The 18,765-nt window shown below is 40.0% G+C and overlaps 1 protein-coding gene across 2 annotated transcripts in view; it reads left to right on the forward strand.

The window, feature by feature from the left end:
* The first annotated feature begins 8,584 nt into the window (after positions 1-8,584).
* VPS13C (vacuolar protein sorting 13 homolog C) overlaps positions 8,585-18,765 on the forward strand; it is a 168,592-nt gene continuing 158,411 nt past the window's right edge. Inside the window, exon 1 of one of the 2 annotated variants that reach the window (XM_087821106.1) lies at positions 8,585-8,715. In XM_087821106.1, the coding sequence (XP_087677232.1) occupies positions 8,616-8,715 (100 nt within the window). In that variant the 5' untranslated portion in view covers positions 8,585-8,615. The remainder of the gene's footprint in view (positions 8,716-18,765) is intronic. The other variant, XM_087821108.1, reaches the window with a different exon arrangement.

An 18,765-nucleotide genomic window follows, 5' to 3' on the forward strand; every position in this document is an offset into this window, starting at 1 on the left:
CAAGGAGGCAGGGGCGGGACCTGGGCGACCCTCCGCTGGAGCCGGTCAGCCAGCAATGCACAAGTGCGCACGTGCCGTCCGAGTGAGCCCCGCAGGGCACAGCAATTCCTATCTCCTTTCTTCTACTTTGGGGGTGCTTTCTCCTGCCTCCTTTGGGACGAGGCAAACTGCCCCCCCCCCGGCCCCTGCCGCTATTGCAAACTAAGTTCTGTCCAAGATCGTATCAGCTATGACTGACAACCATTCTTCATTTGTCCTGGCTCCATTCCTTAGTCACGAACACTTGAGGGCTTAATGGCTTTCATTTCGATCCGCCCCAGCTGGCCTAAGACGGAGATTGTCAAAATGTTGGCCTCACGCCGTCCTCGATGCTTGTGCAATGGTTTCCTGCATCCCTGGATTAGTACACTAGTCCTCAGCGAGAATTAAAATAATTACCCCTCCAGGACATTCAGCTTGGTCTCCCTGTATAGGCGCAAAGCGCCTCAGACGAGTGGCGTCGGGGTGAGGTAAGCGAGGCTTCGGGTCCCACCGAATGCACCTGAGGTCCGGCGCCCGTGGCTCTCGCGCCGCTCTGCCTGGGGCACGGCCCGGGCGCGGCGCAGGGCGCGCAGCCTCCGCGAATTCAAAGCCCGGGCCCGCCGCCTGCGCTTTTATACCCGCGGCCCAGAGCCTGCGGCTGGGCGGGCGGGAGCCGCGCCGCCTGGTAACCTGACTCCCGGCCTCCCCCCACCAGCGTTTCCTCTGCGACGTGGCGCGATCCGCCGCGCAAATTCAAGAGATCCAGTCCCTTTTCTCTCCTGCTTGGGGTGGGGATGTTATCCTCAGGAACCCTGACCAAGTTTCTCTTTCCTCCCGTGCAAAAGAGGGTTAAGTCTTCACTATGTCGCAGAGTCATTGTGAGGATCTAGGGACACAATGTGAATGCACAGCATTCTGCGTCTGCATCCACCACTAAGGGAAGACAAAAGTCAGGTTTGTCTAATTCTTACTTAATACCCTCTACCAAATTCGGCCTTTCCGTGCCCAGCTTTCGAAGTTCCTTAACTTGCTTTATGGGTTTCTGTCCTAAGTGTTTTTTCTCTTTGTGGATCACTCTGGGTACAGGGAACCTTATGGGGTGCTGAAAATATTCCATACCTTGATCCGTGTGTGGTTACAGGGGTGTATCCATATGTAAAAAAATCATCTAGCATACATTAATGATTACATAGAAGATTATATGTATCATATACCTCTATATAAAAAATCTTACAACCCATTTTTTAAGCCATGTTGTGATTTTTTTTTTTTTTTTGGTAGTGCTAATTTTTTTTAGTTTTTTTTCTTTTTAAAATATGTCTTCATTGATTTCAGAGGGAGGAAGGGATAGGGAGAGAGAGAGAAATATCAGTGATGAGAGTCATTGATCAGCTACCTTCTGCATGCATCCTACTGGGGATTGAGCCCTCAACCCCAGGCATGTGCCCTGACCAGATAGCGAACCTCGATCTCCTGGATCATAGGTCGATGCTCAACCTCTGAGCCACACCCGTCTGGGCAAGTTTTTTTGTGTTTTTTTTTTAATCCTCACCTGAGGATATGTGTGGGATTATTATTATTATTATTATTATTATTATTATTATTATTGATTTGTGAGAAAGGGAGAGAGAAACATCAATGTGAGAGAGGAACATGGATCTGTTGCCTTCCATAGGCACCCAGACCAGGAATCAAACCCCCAATCTGGGTATGTGCCCTGACCAGGAATCAAACCTGCCACCTTTTGGTGTAAAGGATGACACTCCAACCAATGGAGCCACACCATCCAGGTCGGTGTGTGCTGATTTTTCATTGGGAAATATATTCCTGAATACAACTGGGCTGTCAGAATCATCCTTTGGAGGGACCATGACTACATCTGGCTATTATAGGCTGTGCCCACCTGAGATCCTTTTCATTCCTTATGAAACTTACATGTGTTAATTCTGTAAGAGAGCTGCTTCCAGCTAGCTTAGGTTAAAAGATCTGAGGCATTTCGTTCAGTGTTTGGGTGTATGCTAACCAGTTCTCTCTAAGATTCTGCCTTGTAAATCAATTGCTTCTCCAAATAATTTTTCATAAATTAAATTGAATTCATGCATAGAAGCAGTGATCATTATTTTTAATAAAAATAGAAAGGAGGTTGTAGAATATAGTGATTAAGAAAACTGGGTCTGAAATTAGATCTGGTTCTGATGCTAGAATGGTGACTCCCTATTTGACTTTAAGCAAGCTGCTTAACTTTTGTAAGCCACAGAATCAAAGGTAAAATTAGGAGGTGGAGCCTTTGTGAGGTAATGGGATTAGTGACTTTTTAAGACAGACCTATAATAATAATAGTATCTACCTGTAGAGTTGTGTGAGTATACAATGAGACAGTGCATATAAAGAGTTTGGCATAGAGCCTGACATACACAGTGCCAGACATCATGTTTATTATTGTAACCGAAAAGAACAAATGTTCATTCATTCATTTATTCATTCAACACAGTATTTACTGAATGCTTCCTGGGTTCCAGCCACAATGCTAGGCAGGTGCATCCGGGCTGTATGCGATCATATCAGCTGTGTACGTCTTTCAGAGGAGGAATAAAATGATGAGGGTGGAATATTTGAATTCCATATGGCAAAAGCAGGAACGAGAAGAGACTATAGCACATTATTTATATATTTAGTCTGGAGGGCAGGGGCTGTAGGTCCCTGGGTTTGCCATGACCTTGACTAACTACTTAAGGTCTTTGTATAATCTCCACTCCTGGTTAAAATTCTGGAGCCAGTGCTAAACACGTGGGAGAATAATTACCAAGTTGACTTGTGGGTCACATCCATGTGTTTTGACTTAACTTTTCTCAGGAGACAAGATGCTGTTGGCTTCCCAAGTAAGAGCCCAGAGAGCCCTTAGTTAAAATGCTGAGACTCACAATCTGAGAAGCTGGCTGAGAAGTTAAGAAAGCTATGTTGTGGTGGGAGAAAGGAAATAAGCACCAGGGCATGAGAAATGATGTAGGGGTGAAGAAATCTATACTTTGGAGTGAATCTGTCCTAGGTTCAAATCTATTATGCAACTTTTTAGCTATAGGACTGTGGATGAGTTAATTAATCTCTTTGAGCCCACGTTGTATAATGGAGGTAATAATACCTATCACATGAGATTGCTGTGAGAGTTAAAAATGTATGAAATGCCTCTCACACAGTAAGTGCTAGCTAACAGTTCTGGTTGTTTATTACAAAGGTTTGCTTGGCCAGGGATTAGCTGATTCACACATAGATTCCTTTAAAAAACAATTTTCTTCTTGGCCAAGCAAAGCAGATCTGCTTTGTTTTTGTTAACAATGCACCTTCTTCAATAACATTTTAGAAGCATTTCCTGTATAAGATTTCTTGAAAACAGCAGAGATGTGCCCTTGCATGGCTGGTCCCTTATGACCACATTAAGCCCTATGTTTAACTTACTTTGGAAGTACGAGCCATTCGGTACTTGGGAGGATGGTGTAACAGGGTGAGGCCCTGTGCCTGGAACACACAAATCTATTCAGAGGAAGACTGTGGTCATTCTGAGCTCACAGCTATCGCCATAGGCACATCCATGGAGCTGGCAAACAATTCTCTGAAGTGATCATAAATAGGTCACCAATCATGGAGGCCAGAGGTGCTCTTAGAGTAGAATGAAACTGAACAATTTAAAGCAGACTTTAACAAAATAATATATAGGAGGCTGGATCACAAGGAAAGCAAGAAAAAGAGAGTTTACAACCAAGTAAAATGCTGCTATTCTGATTTGTCCGTCTCATTCAACAGAACTAGAGTATGGTAATGGAAAGAATGCAGAACAGAAGTCAGGACACTTGGGTTTTATATCCGACAGTCACTAACTTGTGGGACTTTGGCAAGTCCCTCAATTCTCTCTTGCACTCAGTGTTCCCATATGTCAAATAAGAAGGTGAATCAGACGATATTTGCTTTCTCCTGGCTCTAACACTTGCAGTCCACTCCCATGCTTTCTCCTACTTAACCTTCCTAACTTTTCTGACTCTCCATGGTGTTATGCTGATTCTCTAGCGTTCTCCTGTCTTTCTGTGTGTTCCCCCCCCCCCCCCAAATCCCTTTTGCTTTTCTTAACAAACAGTGGGTTTGGGGAATGGGGTGTGGGTAAGCAGTAGTGTGAAGTTAGAATTCCTTATTTTTCTATTTTCAAGCAAAGTTGTTATTTTTTATTTTTATTTATTTTTATTTTTAAAATGCCATTGATTTCTGGATATTGATTTTGTATACTGTAACTTTGCCGAATTCATTTATTAAACCTAGTAGTTTTTTTGGTGGAGTCTTTAGGCTTTTCTATATACAATCTCATGGCACCTGCAAATAATGACAGTTTTATTTTCTCCATTTCTTCTTCTTGTCTGATCACTGTGGCTAGAACTTCCAGTACTATGTTGAAAAGAGTGGTGAAAGCAGACATATCTATCTTGTTCCTGATCTTAAGGGAAATGCTTTTAGTTTTTGCCCATTGAGTATGATGTTGGCTGTAGGTTTTTCATATATAGCCTTTATTATGCTGAGGTATGAACCCTCTATTTCCACTTTGCTGAGAGTTTTTATCATAAATGGGTGCTGGATTTTATCAAATGCTTTTATACATGTATTTATGTGATCATGTGATTTTTATCTTTCATTTTATTTATATAATGTATCACATTTATTGATTTGCAAATATTGTACCAATCTTCTATCCCTGGAATAAATCCTACTTGATCATGGTGTATGGTTTTTTTTTAATGTATTGCTGGATCTGATTTGCTAATATTTTGTTGAGGATTTTAGCATCTATGTTCATCAGGGATATTGGCCTGTAATTTTCTTTCTTTGTTGTGTCTTTACCTGGTTTTGGTATAGGATAATGTTGCCCCCGTAAAAAGAACTTGGAAGTCTCCCTCCTCTTGAAATTTTTGGAATAGTTTGAGGGGGATAGGTGTTAGTTCTTCTTTGAATGTTTAATAAAATTCACCTGTTGAAGCCATCAGGGCCAGGACTTTTTTTTTGCTGGGAATTTTTTGATTACTGCTTCGATTTTTTTTTTTTTTTAAAAAATATATATCTTTATTGATTTCAGAGAGAGGAAAGGGGAGGGAGAAACAGAGATAGAAACATCAATGATGAGAGAGTCATTGATCGGCTGCAGCCCGCAACCCGGGCATGTGCCCTGACCGGGAATTGAACCCTGATCGCCTGGATCCTAGGTCGACACTCAACCGCTGAGCCACGCCCGGCCGGGCTGCTTCAATTTCTTTAGTTGTTATTGGTCTATTCAGGTATTATGCTTCTTCCTGATTCAGTTTTGGAAGATTGTGTGTTTCTAGAAATTTGTACATTTTGCGCAGGTTGTCTATTTTGTTGGCATATAGTTTTTTGTAATATTTTCTTACAATCATTTGTATTTCTTGTGATGTCAGCTGTTACCTCTCCTCTTTCATTTCTGATTTTATTTATTTGGGTCCTCTCTCTTTCTTTCTTGAAGAGTCTGGTTAAAGGTTCATTAATTTTGTTTATCCTTTCAAAGAACCAGCTTTTGGTTTCATTGATTTTGTATTGCTGTTTTAGTTTCTATAAGAGTTGTCATTTTTTAAAGTGTCACTAATTTTGACTTTTGTTTTTAACAGAAAAAAATAATTTGCTCACCTGTGTTTATTGCTTAATCTTTCATTGCCGTTTAGTTTTGTAATTGCCTTTTTTGTCCTCATTGTTCTTAGGCAGAATTAATTTAAGAACTATAATTACTACAATGTTCTTTTTCTTTAGATAACCTCTGTATCTAAATTCCTTTGGGTACTGTTCTATACATTAAAGTGCTAGTGGTGTTTCTTGACATTATAGTTTGTTTTGGATAAGGGCTGTAATTTTTTTTTCCAGAAGTATGGAAGATTTGCGGCATTACTGTGTGGATAAAACATACTTAAAGAGGAAAATATTAAAATTTAAAAGCTTTTATTACTATATGGTAATAGCATTATCTGTACTGACAATTTTTAGCTAAATTTTCCACCCTGAGGTTTTCTATTCTATCATTAATCTTTCAAAGTAAGATCTCTGAGTACTAGTGGTGATTTAACTGTAATTATTGAAAGAGCTAAGGGTGGCAATGCTCAGGGAACTGGAGGAAATGAATACCTGCTGTGTAACTTTGGATAAATCACTAAATATTCCTGACCTTAATTTTCCTGTAAGATGGGGACAATCCTACCACCTGCATTACGTATCTTACAAATCTTTTGTGATGATTACATGAAAGTGCATACCTTGGCATAGTAATGGCATGATAGCTCATGAGGTATAACTGAAGTATTAATAAAATGGAATAATGCATATAAAAGCACCCATATGCATTATTTGTTCAAAACTATTAAGTATCATAGAAACACAAGGAATTATTATTACAGAAGGCTTAGTATTGCCCACTTCTCCAACCAGATCACACCTCTGTTCCATTTTCTTGACCCTGCTATTCTGCCTGTGGCATCTTTCATCTTTGTTATTCATACATTGTTTCTAAACTTTTTATGATGCATGAGGCTATTCCAGCCAGAACTTTATATATATATGGCATTCCCCTCAGTGCATAGTTAGTGGGAGTGTACAAGGAGAGAGGGATTGTTGGAGGAGGGCATGTGGACTGGAACTGCCTGGGGACAGATTGAGGAGGGCTTTCTGAACACTGTAAAGTTATTGGGTGTTTTTGATCAGGTGACTAACCTGAGCTCCCCTGTGCTTTGGGAAAATAGCTTCCGGGCAGTGTGCAGAAAGATGAAGAAGGGAAAAACTGGACGCCAGGAAGCCAGTTAGAAGGTGATTGCATAGTGCAGGTGAGACATAAAAAGAATTTAGGAAATATGGCAAAAGCAAAATGGGCAGGTTTGGCTATTAATTGGTTGTGGATGGTGAAGGAAAGAAGTGCAAAGTGCTCCTAGGTGTTTTGTCAGGGTGATTGAGCTATGAAAAACAAATGGTTAAGAATTCACTGTCTGTGTGCTGGAATGGAGGAGGAAGGTGGGTATGGACAGTACTAGTTAGTATTGGTTCTTTCTTTGATATCCATTTTACATAAAACCAATTATAGACATTTGACTTTTTTCCCCCTTCTCCAGTAGACTTTGAACTTAAGAAATGTTTTCTTTTTGATCCTGTCTTAGTCCTTTCAAGCTGCTATAACAAAGTGTGGACCGGATGGTTTAAAAACAATGGAAATTTCTCTCTCACAGTTCTGGAGGCTGGAAGGACCAAGATCCAGGGGCCAGTCAGTTCCGTCTGGTGAGGGCCCGCTTCCCGGCTTACAGATGGTGGTCTTCTTGCTCTCTCTTCACATGGCAGATGGGGGAAGAAGGTCCCTGGGGTCTGTTTATTAGAGTACCTTCCATTCATAAGGGCTCAATTACTTCCCAAAGGCCCGCCCCCTAATACCACCATACTGTGGGGTGAACTTCAACATACGAATCCTGGGAGGACGCATTCAGTCTGTAGCCATTGTTTAAGAACAATTCACACTTGGTTTTTCAGATGTAAGGTGTAGCAAAACATTTAATAAATGCTACGGACTACAAATAGCCTATCACTTCTGAGGTTCATTCCTTTACTGTATCTCCACAGCTTTCTGAAATATATTTTTAGAAAAAACGTCCAGGTCTCTAAAGAGAATTGGCTTGTCAATGGGTAAATTTCACTAACGTAAAAAGTCCTTGAATTATAAAAGCCCTACTCTCAATGTCTTGCTACATCAGAGACAGTTCAATGATAGCATGGAAGAAAGTGATATATAAATAAGTCGTAAGCCACATATAAACTTAAAAAAAAGAAGTGCCACGTTTTTATTTTCTTAATGAGGTAGTTACCTAAGAAGTGGCTCTGCGTTAATTAAAAACGAATCCAACAGAGAAGGGAGTCAAAGAGCGAGTTAAGAACAAAATGCACATTCAGTTCCCATTCTATCTGCCGTCGTTTGATGCGGGTCCGGCCCTACACCTCCCACTTCTAAATTATTAAAGCGTGTTTTCAGGAAGCAGAAAGGGCAGGGCCTTTGCCGCAGGCAGAGTCGACGTGTCTGCAGCAGAGCAAGGGTGCAGAGCCTCCGACTGCCCGCCCGCAGGGGCGGCTGCTTAGGGGGTGCTGGGGCGGGCTCGGGCGCGGGGTCGGCGGGCTCCAGGCGGCGCCGCGCAGCAGCTCCCCCCCGAGGCGGCTGCGCCCCGCGGCCCCGAGGGCAACGGAAGGCCGCGGGGGGCGAGCGGGCGGCCACACACGGGGCCCGGCGCTCGGTTAGCTCCTGCCCCCCTAAGGCCCTCCGCCCCGGGACGGGCGCCCGGGGCCAGCTTCCCCTCCGCTGCGGGCCGTACGCTGCGCGCGGCGAGGAGGCGCAGGGGCCTGGGCCGCGCGCCTCGGGTCCCGGCGGCGGCGGCGGCGGCGGCGGCGGCGCGCCTGCGCACACGCCCGGTCACGCGCCGCGCGGGGTGGGCCGGCGCCGGAGGGACTGTCATTCGCCGAGCCGCTCGCCGCCCAGGGCCGCGCCGGGCCGTCCCGGCTCCTCCCTCTCCCGCCGCCGCAGCCCCACCATGGTGCTGGAGTCGGTGGTCGCGGACCTGCTGAACCGCTTCCTGGGGGACTATGTGGAGAACCTGAACAAGTCCCAGCTGAAGCTGGGCATCTGGGGCGGTAAGCGAGCGGGCGCGGCCGGCGCGTGGCGGCGCGGGCGGAGGGGCCCGTGCTGCGGCTCCGCGCCGCGGCTCCAGCCCGGGCGGGCTTCCTTTCGCCGCCCGAGACTCCGCCTCCGGCGACGGCGCTCTGCGGGGCCCCCACGCCCTGGGCGGCGGGTGCGAGGCCCCGAGAGGCCTGGGTTCGCCTCCGCCTCCCCTCAGTCCCGGGGACCGGCCCGGGCTGGGGACATGCGGCAGGTCGCGCTCGCGCCGCCCGGGTCCCGGAGGCTCAAGCCCCTGCCCTGCCTACTTTGGGGGGCGTCCCTTGCAGCCCTCAAGAGTGGCCCCTTTGGCTCCCCAGCATAAAAAAAACCACCTTTTCCGCTCCCGCACCGCGTGGAGTGAGGATGGTTGCGTGCTCGCACACGCTCAAATAAAGAGGCATCAAGGAAAAAAGAAAAGGGAAATTGCGTCTCGCAGCTATCTTTGGCATTTGATAGCGACCAGGAGCTGGCTTCTTTCTCTGGGATTGCAGGATTTGGGAAGGACTGGCAGGCGAGGATCATTGCGAAAGGCGTGTCCGCAGTGTCAGTTTCAGAGAAACTGATTGCTTCCCTTCGCATTTACTTCGCCCCCCACTAAGAGGAAGACTTTCAGTTTTGTTTCGGAGCGATACGAAGGAATGCAAGCCAGCATCCCCACTAATTAGCTGCATGCTCGAGCGGTTACTCCAGTGTTTCCATCGTAGGGGTTAAGTGTATAGAAGTGGACAGTAACTAGTATGCTTGCACCCTCTTCAAAAAGCTTAATTATTTGCATTAATGATGCGTCAGGCTTTGGGGACACTGAAGATACTTTCTAAGTCTACAAAAGACTTGCGAATTTTTGTCAGGTTTGGAGGGAAATCAAAGAATTACTCAAAAGGATGGGGCTGCTTTTAATTCGGTCAACAAAGATTGGCTATTGAGCCCTTGAAATGTGGTTAGTGCCAATTGAGATGTGCTGTAAGTGTAAAGTATACACCAAGTTTGGGAAAATACACAGGAGGAAGAATGTCATATCTCAATTTTTATGTTGATTATGTGTTGAAATGATATTTTATTATATAGCATTACATACAATACATTAAAATTTATTCCTTGTTTCTTTTTACTGAAAAAAACCCCAAAACCAAAACCAACCAACCAACCAAAAAACACCTGGCCCTTGAATATGTTTGAATTATGTGGATCCACTTATACTCAGATTTTTTTAAACCTGCCTTGTTCAAGGGTTAACTGTAATTACGTATGTGAGCCATATATTTATATTGGGCAGTGTTGTTAATAGAACCATGGAGTGCTGCCCTGAAATAAAATTTATGGACACATTGGAAGATTTCCTTTTTTTTTCCTTTAAAATTAGGGATTGGAGTAGGTAACATTTAAGGGTCCTTCCAGTGCCAGTACTCCGTAATTCTAATGTAAACGTTTTTACTGTGCAAATTGGAACTGTACTGCCTGAGCATTTTGAACTTTTTCACAACTGATATTAAAATCCCATAATTTTATTTCTTTTGCTCCTCTTTTTGGGCAAACTATTAGAAAAGAGAGGTTCTTTTCTTTCATCTCAGTTTCTTCCTTTTAGAATAGGGTATTCTGCCAATAGCCAACATCAACTTTATAACAGACCTGAGCAAATAAATCCCCTCCTCCCCACTTTTTTTTTCAGGCATTATATCCAGTGGTAGTCCAATTAGGGTTTCCCTCAGCTTTATCAGCCCACTTCTGTAATGTTTTGCTGCCTTTTATTTTTGTGGTTGTTATAAAGGAAAGTAGAAGTCATGGGCTTTTACAGCTATTGCTTAGAATATTTTATTTATAACACTAATTCCCCCATTAAAATAGAAAGGCAAAATATATGAGTTGATTATTTCTTGTCTTTGAAAATATTCTCGAAGAAATTTATCTTAAACTTTTTATGGTAAACAAATGGGAATATTATGTCAGTTTAATAAAATAACTAATCTTATATATCCATGGTGTAGACAAGTTTTATAAAGAATTGAAATTTTTATGTAATCTTATTTAAAAACTATATGCTTTAGCAAATAAAGTTTATATGCTATAAAGTTTGACTTTTTCAGTTTTTTTCTTTTTAAATTTTAACTTCTTGGGAAAGGGAAGAATTCAGCCTGGAAAACTTCACACAGGTAGCCAAGGCAGCGATTTTCAACCAGGGATGGCTTTGCTCCCAAGAGTGAACTAGGCAATGTCTAAGACATTTTTGGTTGTCACAATAAGGGGGGGAAGTGTGCTACTGGTATCTAGTGGGTAGACCCTAGGACAAAGATTTATCCAGTCCAAAATGTTTGTTGAGAAACCCTAGTCTAAGGAAAATATTGAGATTGTCTTCTGCATTTATAGGAGAACTTCAGGGCACTGGACAAATTGTACAAAGAAGTAAAAAAGGACTTAGAGGAAGAGTATGTCTCATGAAATTTATAACCAAGAAACATGCCTTAAGAAGTGACTGAAAGATGTATTAAAAAGGCATAATCTTTGCTTGGATGATATCAGGAAGTAGTTTTATGAATCAAAATGTTGTGTTAACATAATTTGGAAAAAGATTGTGTTGTATGTACATTCATACACGTATAGGCATGTGGATTAAACAAGAAGTTGTAGAGTAATAAGGATGGGGAAATTTGTTTGAATGTTTAGAATCAGGAAGTAGTATGTGGATATTGTCTTTAAATTGGAGAAGCATTCTTTAAGTCTCAGTTTCCTTGTCTGTGAAATGGAGAAATAACACTGTGAGATAGTGTGAAAATCCTTTGTAATTTTAATTTTTTTCCAAAATGTTTTGTGTAAAGGAGTGATTTTTTAAAAAAATATGTTTTTACCGATTTCAGAGAGAGGAAGGGAGAGGGAGAGAGAGATAGAAGCGTCTATGATGAGAGTCACCAATCGGCGGCCTCCCCGGGACAGGCCCTAAAGCCAGGCATGTGCCCTCACTGGGAATCAAACCACATGACCTCCCAGTTCATAGGTGGACACTCAACCACTGAGCTAAGCTGGCTGGGCTGTAATTAGAATTTTTAAGTTGTTAATACTGATAGGAATAGTGATGATAAGCAGACCTAGCTGAGTCGTGGAAAACAGCTAGGTTTTCATGAGTATGTTTCTTCTAGACTTCAGACTTGTGAGTTTCCATATTCTATAGCGTGATGATTTTGTGTAAAGCTAACTCCACATAGATAAACATTTCTTATTTTCCAAACGAACTTCTTAAAAGAAACAAAACCTACTTGCATATGAATGCACACTTACATTATTTATCCTACCTGCCAGTTAGCTTGTAAGTCAGGTTTTCAGAGGTTCAGAAAAGTGCCTGGTGGGCATATTGCTGCTTAGGCTGGTAGGAAGGTTTATCTCGGTTTTTGTTTCTCGCAAACTGCTACCAGGAGATAAACTGCACAGCCCCTGGGTATTTGAGCTGTGTCCAGGATAATTGTTTTAAGAATAACAAATATTTGACAAGGTATGTTGAAACGACAGATATTTTGCAATTTTGCTTACGTAGTATTGCTTAGTATGTAGAACCTTTGTCAATTTGAATTTTCAAATAGATTTACTATGGAAATTCAGGAAAATCCTCCAGAGTTCTGCTGCTCTCATTTCCACTTGACACATAGAACATACTTAGAGGCTGTGATGTGTTGGATGTAAGTTGTGGCTCCAGTGACCAGGAGCTGGTAGCTCAGCAAACCAGGCTGCGCCTTTGCTGGTTACTGGACTGTTCTTCACCTCACCCCTGACACTTTTCCATCAGCTGCCAGATATTGTTGGAGCAGAGCAGCGTAAGGAAGGAGGAAACCTGGGATAATATTCCACCTTTGATACTGCCTAGGTTTGTGGCTTTTGGCAAGTTAATGAACAGCAACCACTAGTTTCTTATCTGTAAATGAGAGGTTATTCAGGGTCATCTTTTCCGACTTTAAACTTCTGTGATTTGAACAAGGCCAGAGCAGTGTGCTTCTTCATTAGATAAGTCATACTGGTCCTTGCTCTGCCTTTATGGTAAGAAATGGTAGTCAAATAATGTATCTTTCCCTTTTGTTCTTTACTCAATACTGGTGAGCAAAGGCCACAGTCATGAAATATGACAAGACAAATGAAGATAAATACCAGCCTTTTGTTGATGTTTGTAAATCCAAATCTAATATGTTATATTGTCTTGATAGGTAGCTGTAGGGAACTTGAGAATGCAAGAAAAAGCAGGCATCTTTGCTTCTTTTTACCTCGACACATAAAACATAGCATATCTAGATACTTCTAAACTTATAGAAGAATTTTTTATAGTCCTCTCTTCCCAGCCAACACTTGGCGTAATGAAGGCCATGTTTCTTACTAGCTTGTCTGTAGTATGTAAAATAAACAACAGAAAGTTCAGTATTGTAATATAAAATATGTTTAGGCTCAGTTATCATCAATTAAAGCAATGCCTAAAAATTTAAGTCAAAAACACCTTTCTACATATTTAAATAGCATCAAAAATTTAAAATTTATCCGTTTTAGAAATAAAACTGTAAGTTGGTACTTTGGCAACCTTTCTGCTAGGAAGCTCTGCCTGCCGCACTATTCACGACTAAGATCCCTAAAGTGTACTTGAAAGGGAGAAAGTTCAGTGGTAATGGCAGATTTCCAGCTTTCTTTGCCAAGACTTCCTGCTTCAATAGGGAAATGGAAAGAGTGTTAATTGTTTCCTACCCCCCTCTTCCACTTTCCCCTCCTAAGACAATTCACTGTGTACTCCTATTAAAAGGCATCTAGATTGGTTAATTTGGGTTGAATAGCTACAGTATTTTATTCAGTATTTACTAAAACATTAGGTATTAAAATAATTTGATTTATGCTTTAAAATAACTGATCAGTCATTTACTCTAGCTCACTTCTTTGGAAAGTGAATGTATGAATATTTTCATATACTTTAAAATAAATAAGTGTTTATATTATAGATACATAAAGGAAATCTTAAATAAAACACAAATACCAAGCACTACATATTCTTTTTTCATTATTTTACAATATGCAAATCTTGGTTCATGGACTAAGAGATGGGATTTTTGTGTGTTGGTTCGTTTTTTGTTTTTAATCACAGTTTTGGATTAATTTCTATGTTTTATATCAGGAACATTGACCAGGGAGTCAGGAGACATAGATTCTTATTCTTAGCACTGCCACAAATTAATTGTATAACTTTAGGCTTTAATTTCTTCATGTGTAAGTGACAGGAGATTAGGTTTTAAAGATCTTTAGTGGTCCTAAATAGTTGTAGATCATAACCTGTGAATTTCTCTGTCTTTTGTTTTTGGAAAAGTGTAGATTTTGGAAAAGTGTAGATTTTAAAAAAGTACTAAAATGACCATTTTGCGTTGTCATCTCCTGCTTGTATGTTTTCTACTATGGCACTGTCCTTTTTTCTGGTAATCATCCTTATATGAACCTTGACTGTACATCGTCTCTGGCATGGTCTTGTTTGTTGTACTGATTTTAGTTACTCTTTTTGTTCTTGAATTTCTTCACATTCTTATGCAATGCCCAGATGTGGATCTACCAACTACACATGGCCTCTTAATGCTGAGTCTAATTCTTGTATGGCATTTCCCCCCCAAGGGAGATAGAATTATCTTCTGAATTAAAATCCTTTACCTTTTCTGCTCTTTTTATTTTTTTATTGTTTGTTTTTTGGTGGGGGAAGAGGGATAGTGTGATGTTCTGAACACAGCATTGGGCATCAGATTTGAGCCCTGGCTCTACCACTTAGTAGGTTGACATAGTATTCTTAGATGAGTCATTTATGTCTCTAAGCCTCAGTTTCTTTTGCTAAATATACATGTCCTGCCTCCTTTACCAGGAGGCTGTGAGGATCAAGTAATGTGATAGATTTGAGAGTGTTTTCTAAAATATAAAGGTTTATATTCTTATAGTTGTTTATATCCCAGCATAATATGCATTCTAAATCAATAAAGTCAGTATTTATTGAGCACCTACTATGAGGAGAATCAGTAAGGAGTTTGTAAATCAGGTTGGGGATTTATATAGTTAAGTGCCATAAGAAAGGTATAGCTAAACCTCTGAAAGTTCAGATAGATTATTTCTGACTGGAGGTACTTAACATCAGCACTGTATTTCTTACATTTATTTTGTAGGCTGTTACGTGTTTTAAAAGTTATTCTTGGACCTAGACAGGCTTATTCCATATTATTCCAGTACTGTTTGATTTTTTATTCATAAGTGTACTAATTTGGTTGTTTTCTATAATTTAGCAACCATTTCTTTTCCTATTATATTTTTTGAGATAATTTTAACTCTGCTTATCTTGGTATTATTTGCTAATTTAATGGATTTACTTTCATTTCCACCTTCTGGTTCATTGTAAAGATTATTAGATAAATTTTCATGCAGTATTTCCACCTTTAAAGTGTTTAAAATATTCTTCAAGAGTAGCTTTGAAACTTTATGTTTGATTCCCTAGCCATGTATGCTCATCCCAAAATGTTTCCAGTATATTACTGAGAATCATACAGGTTCAAAATCAGAAACCTTCTTTTCTGAAGCACAGACTACATTTATTGCTTACACTCAACCTTTAGGCCTTCAGTCCATCATAAAAAGAAATTACTTCATAGAACTTCCTTACTTGTTTGTTACTTTGGTCTCTTCCAGACCTCGTGGAATTAGACACTTGATGGAGAGTTGGCTTTAGTGGCTGTCAGTTAAGTTTATCCATTTCCAGTTATTAGTCATTCTCCCTGCCCCCTGCCCCCCCTCCCCCCATGTTTAAAGATTAGACACAAATATTTACCCTTACTCCAGGTTTTTAGGAACTTCCCATTGCCTTTATGTATTCTTAATCCCAGGTAAAGTGGCTTGCATGTGTATGAAATTATGTTATCTTGATGTAGAAATGGAAAGCTAATCTTAATCTTTTCCTCAGAATTCAGTTAAATGAAAAATGGTTAATATTTAGGAATGGTATTTAATTTTAAGTTTATAAATTATTTTTATTTTAACAGAATTTCTGACATTCATAGGATAAACAGTGAAATTCCTACATTTGTATCTGCAGAAAACCATATACTTTAGTGGAAGAATACTTGTTAGTGCAGTGCCTTACCTAGATAAGGCACTCAACTACTGGTTGAAAGAATGAATGCACTTTTAACCTGGTGTTAATCTGAAATATGCTGCTATTCCTCCCCTTTTCTTTGTGTTAAGACTAGTGGCTCCTCCTTCAGTGCAAATAATTTTTCCAATATATCATTCTTATTTCATTGTTACATTTACAGTTTGTTAGATAACATTCACATTTTTCAGAGAGGAAGTATACATTTGCTTGCTAGGTGCTAAGTAGAAGAAATAGATTTTTTTATGTCTGTAGATAAGGTAGATATCAGATATAGAAGCAATTTATATAAAACATATTGAGGTCATATTGACATTAGAATTTACCTTTGTTTTTGTTTCCCCATTTCTTATAATTTGTATAATATTTTAACATGAGAAGTATCTGATTATTATTAAAATTAGAAAATACTGGAAAACATTAATTAAAAAAATCCTTAAATCCTCTCTAGCAGTATTATCTTTTTGTTTGACTTTCTAAATATACTTGTTTCCATATTGGTAGTTTTCAGCATTTCACATCTTAAGTACTATCTATTTATTAAAGAACCAAAGTGCCACAGCAGTAGAAGCAGCTGTCATTTTATAAGGACATTATTATTTTCATATAAATTATGTTAGTGCCTTAACAATTGTTTAAAAAATACTTCATATGTAATGCAGATTATTCCTGAGCACTCCTGGTGACACTTGACCCACTAGTTGAGTAGTGTTCTACTACTGGGTAGAACAGTAAAAGTTTATGAGCAAGTTTGCAAATCTCTATATGGGTCTTAGACCTTGTTAAACTAGTTTGGATTGCTTCAAATGTGCACTAGCATCGGTGCAGATCCCTTCTTTTGATTGGAATAGAGTTCCCAACTGTAATTTTTTTGTAATTCACCATCTGAAAGAATTAAATCCAGGAATTTTTTTTTATTCTATGTAGTTTTTGTACATATGATACTTCTTAAGGATTTCTCCCCCCCAATTCCCAAACACGTCAGTGTTCAACAGTTACTTTATTATACCTACATTCGGTGAGTGATGACATCTTAGTCAGTTCTACTTCCAAAATAACATTTTACTCTGCCTCTGCCTCTTCAACCCTGAAGTTACTGCCTTTTTCAGGTTTTAATTTCTCTGCAGTGTATTGTAGAAGCTATCTGACTGCCTGTATTCTTTCCCTTTCCTCTTATTAGACTGCTGTAGTATTTTCTTCCCATTTCTTACTTCCTTCTGTCCTTTTTTTTGAAGTTTTCAACAATTTTAGAAAAATTTAAATATACATATACACAGAAAATGAACTTTATTGTATGGAAACAATCACTGTGATCATTATGGTGTTTAGTCTTACGTTGTTTGTTTTCTGTGTGTACATATATAATTTTTAAATTGGATTAATGTGGGCATTGTTTAACCTTTTTAAAAAACCAATATTTTGTGAACATTTTTCCATGTCTGCCTCTCTTTCTATATTATGGATTTATGATAATATATGCCTTCTTCCTGGACATTTAGTTCTTTAGGTCCTCCCTCCCTCCTCCTTATCCATCCCTCCATCCCATCCATCCCATCCATCCCATCCATCCCTCCATCCCATCCATCCATCCCTCCATCTCTCCATCCTTCCATCCCATCCCTCCCTCCCTCCATCCCCTCCCTCCCTCCCTCCCTCCCTCCCTCCTCCCTCCCTCCCTCCTCCATCCCTCCCTCCCTCCCTCCCTCCCTCCCTCCCTCCCTCCCTCCCTCCCTCCCTCCCTCCCTCCCTCCCTCCTCCATCCCTCCATCCCTCCATCCCTCCCTCCATCCCTTCATCCCTTCCTCCATCCATCCACCCTGCTTTTATAACCAATATTGCAGTATCCTTGTAGCTAAATTGTTTGGACAGTTTCTTGGTTATTTCTGAGGAGACGAGAGCTAAAACAGCTCTGATTTTATCATCTCTTTTATACATATTTCATCTCTCTGTTGTTACCTATGTGAACTTTTCATCCTAAAAATTCTGTTAGCCTATCCTCTGCTAGCCCTTTATCTCGCATTATTTTCTCACACCCTCCAGCTACACCAAACCTTTACTTGTGGTTTCTAAAATGTGTTTTACTCATGGATGTCTGTTTGCTCGCTTTTCTTACCCACCTGGTAAATATTTCTTCAGCTTTCTAGCCTAAACTTTCTTGTGAAGTTCATGATCTCCCTAGGCAGAGTGAGGGTGCTCCTCCTTTGCATCCCGTAAACTCTTTTGTTGGAATGCGGATAGAATATTTCCAAAATTTTAGAAATTTAATCTCCTTTGTTAGGCTGTGAGCTCCTCAATAGAAGGGATGTTGTTCTAGTTACTGCTCTTTCTGGCATCTAACTCAGAGTACATGCTTAATAAATGTTTGTTTTGAGTAAATAAGAGGCCTGGGGAAAAGCAAATCTCTAACAATGGAATAATAAAATTAAGTATACTTTTAATTCACTCCAAAATAACTATGAGGAAAAATTACTCGATTGAAAAATATTTATGGAGAACATAGGAAGCATAGTATTTTTAAAAAAATAAATGTGTCATAAGTGATTAAGAAAAGGTATAACTGAAGAATTTATGATTGCATTTCATCAACCCTTAGAGATTTAAATGAAATGAAAACTTTTTCTTTTGCTTAAGTTTCTATAAGCAAGAATATTTAAGTATCATATATGGACAAATACAGATACAGTGTTTAAAATTTGAGTAATGTAACAGTATCATTATGGCTTTAGTTTTTGTAACTTAACAGATTTAAGAAAAATTGGATTAATTAAAGTATGTTAGAACCATAAGCAATAATCATTGAAAAGGTAGGATGTTTGGAGTTTTAAAAGACTAAAACCATATTCCTGTAGAAAATATTTGTTGACAACATAATTAAAGGAAGAATCCTGAGTTACAGGAT

Source organism: Miniopterus natalensis, chromosome 1 (assembly GCF_054644295.1).
Source record: "Miniopterus natalensis isolate mMinNat1 chromosome 1, mMinNat1.hap1, whole genome shotgun sequence".
NCBI lineage: Eukaryota > Metazoa > Chordata > Mammalia > Chiroptera > Miniopteridae > Miniopterus > Miniopterus natalensis.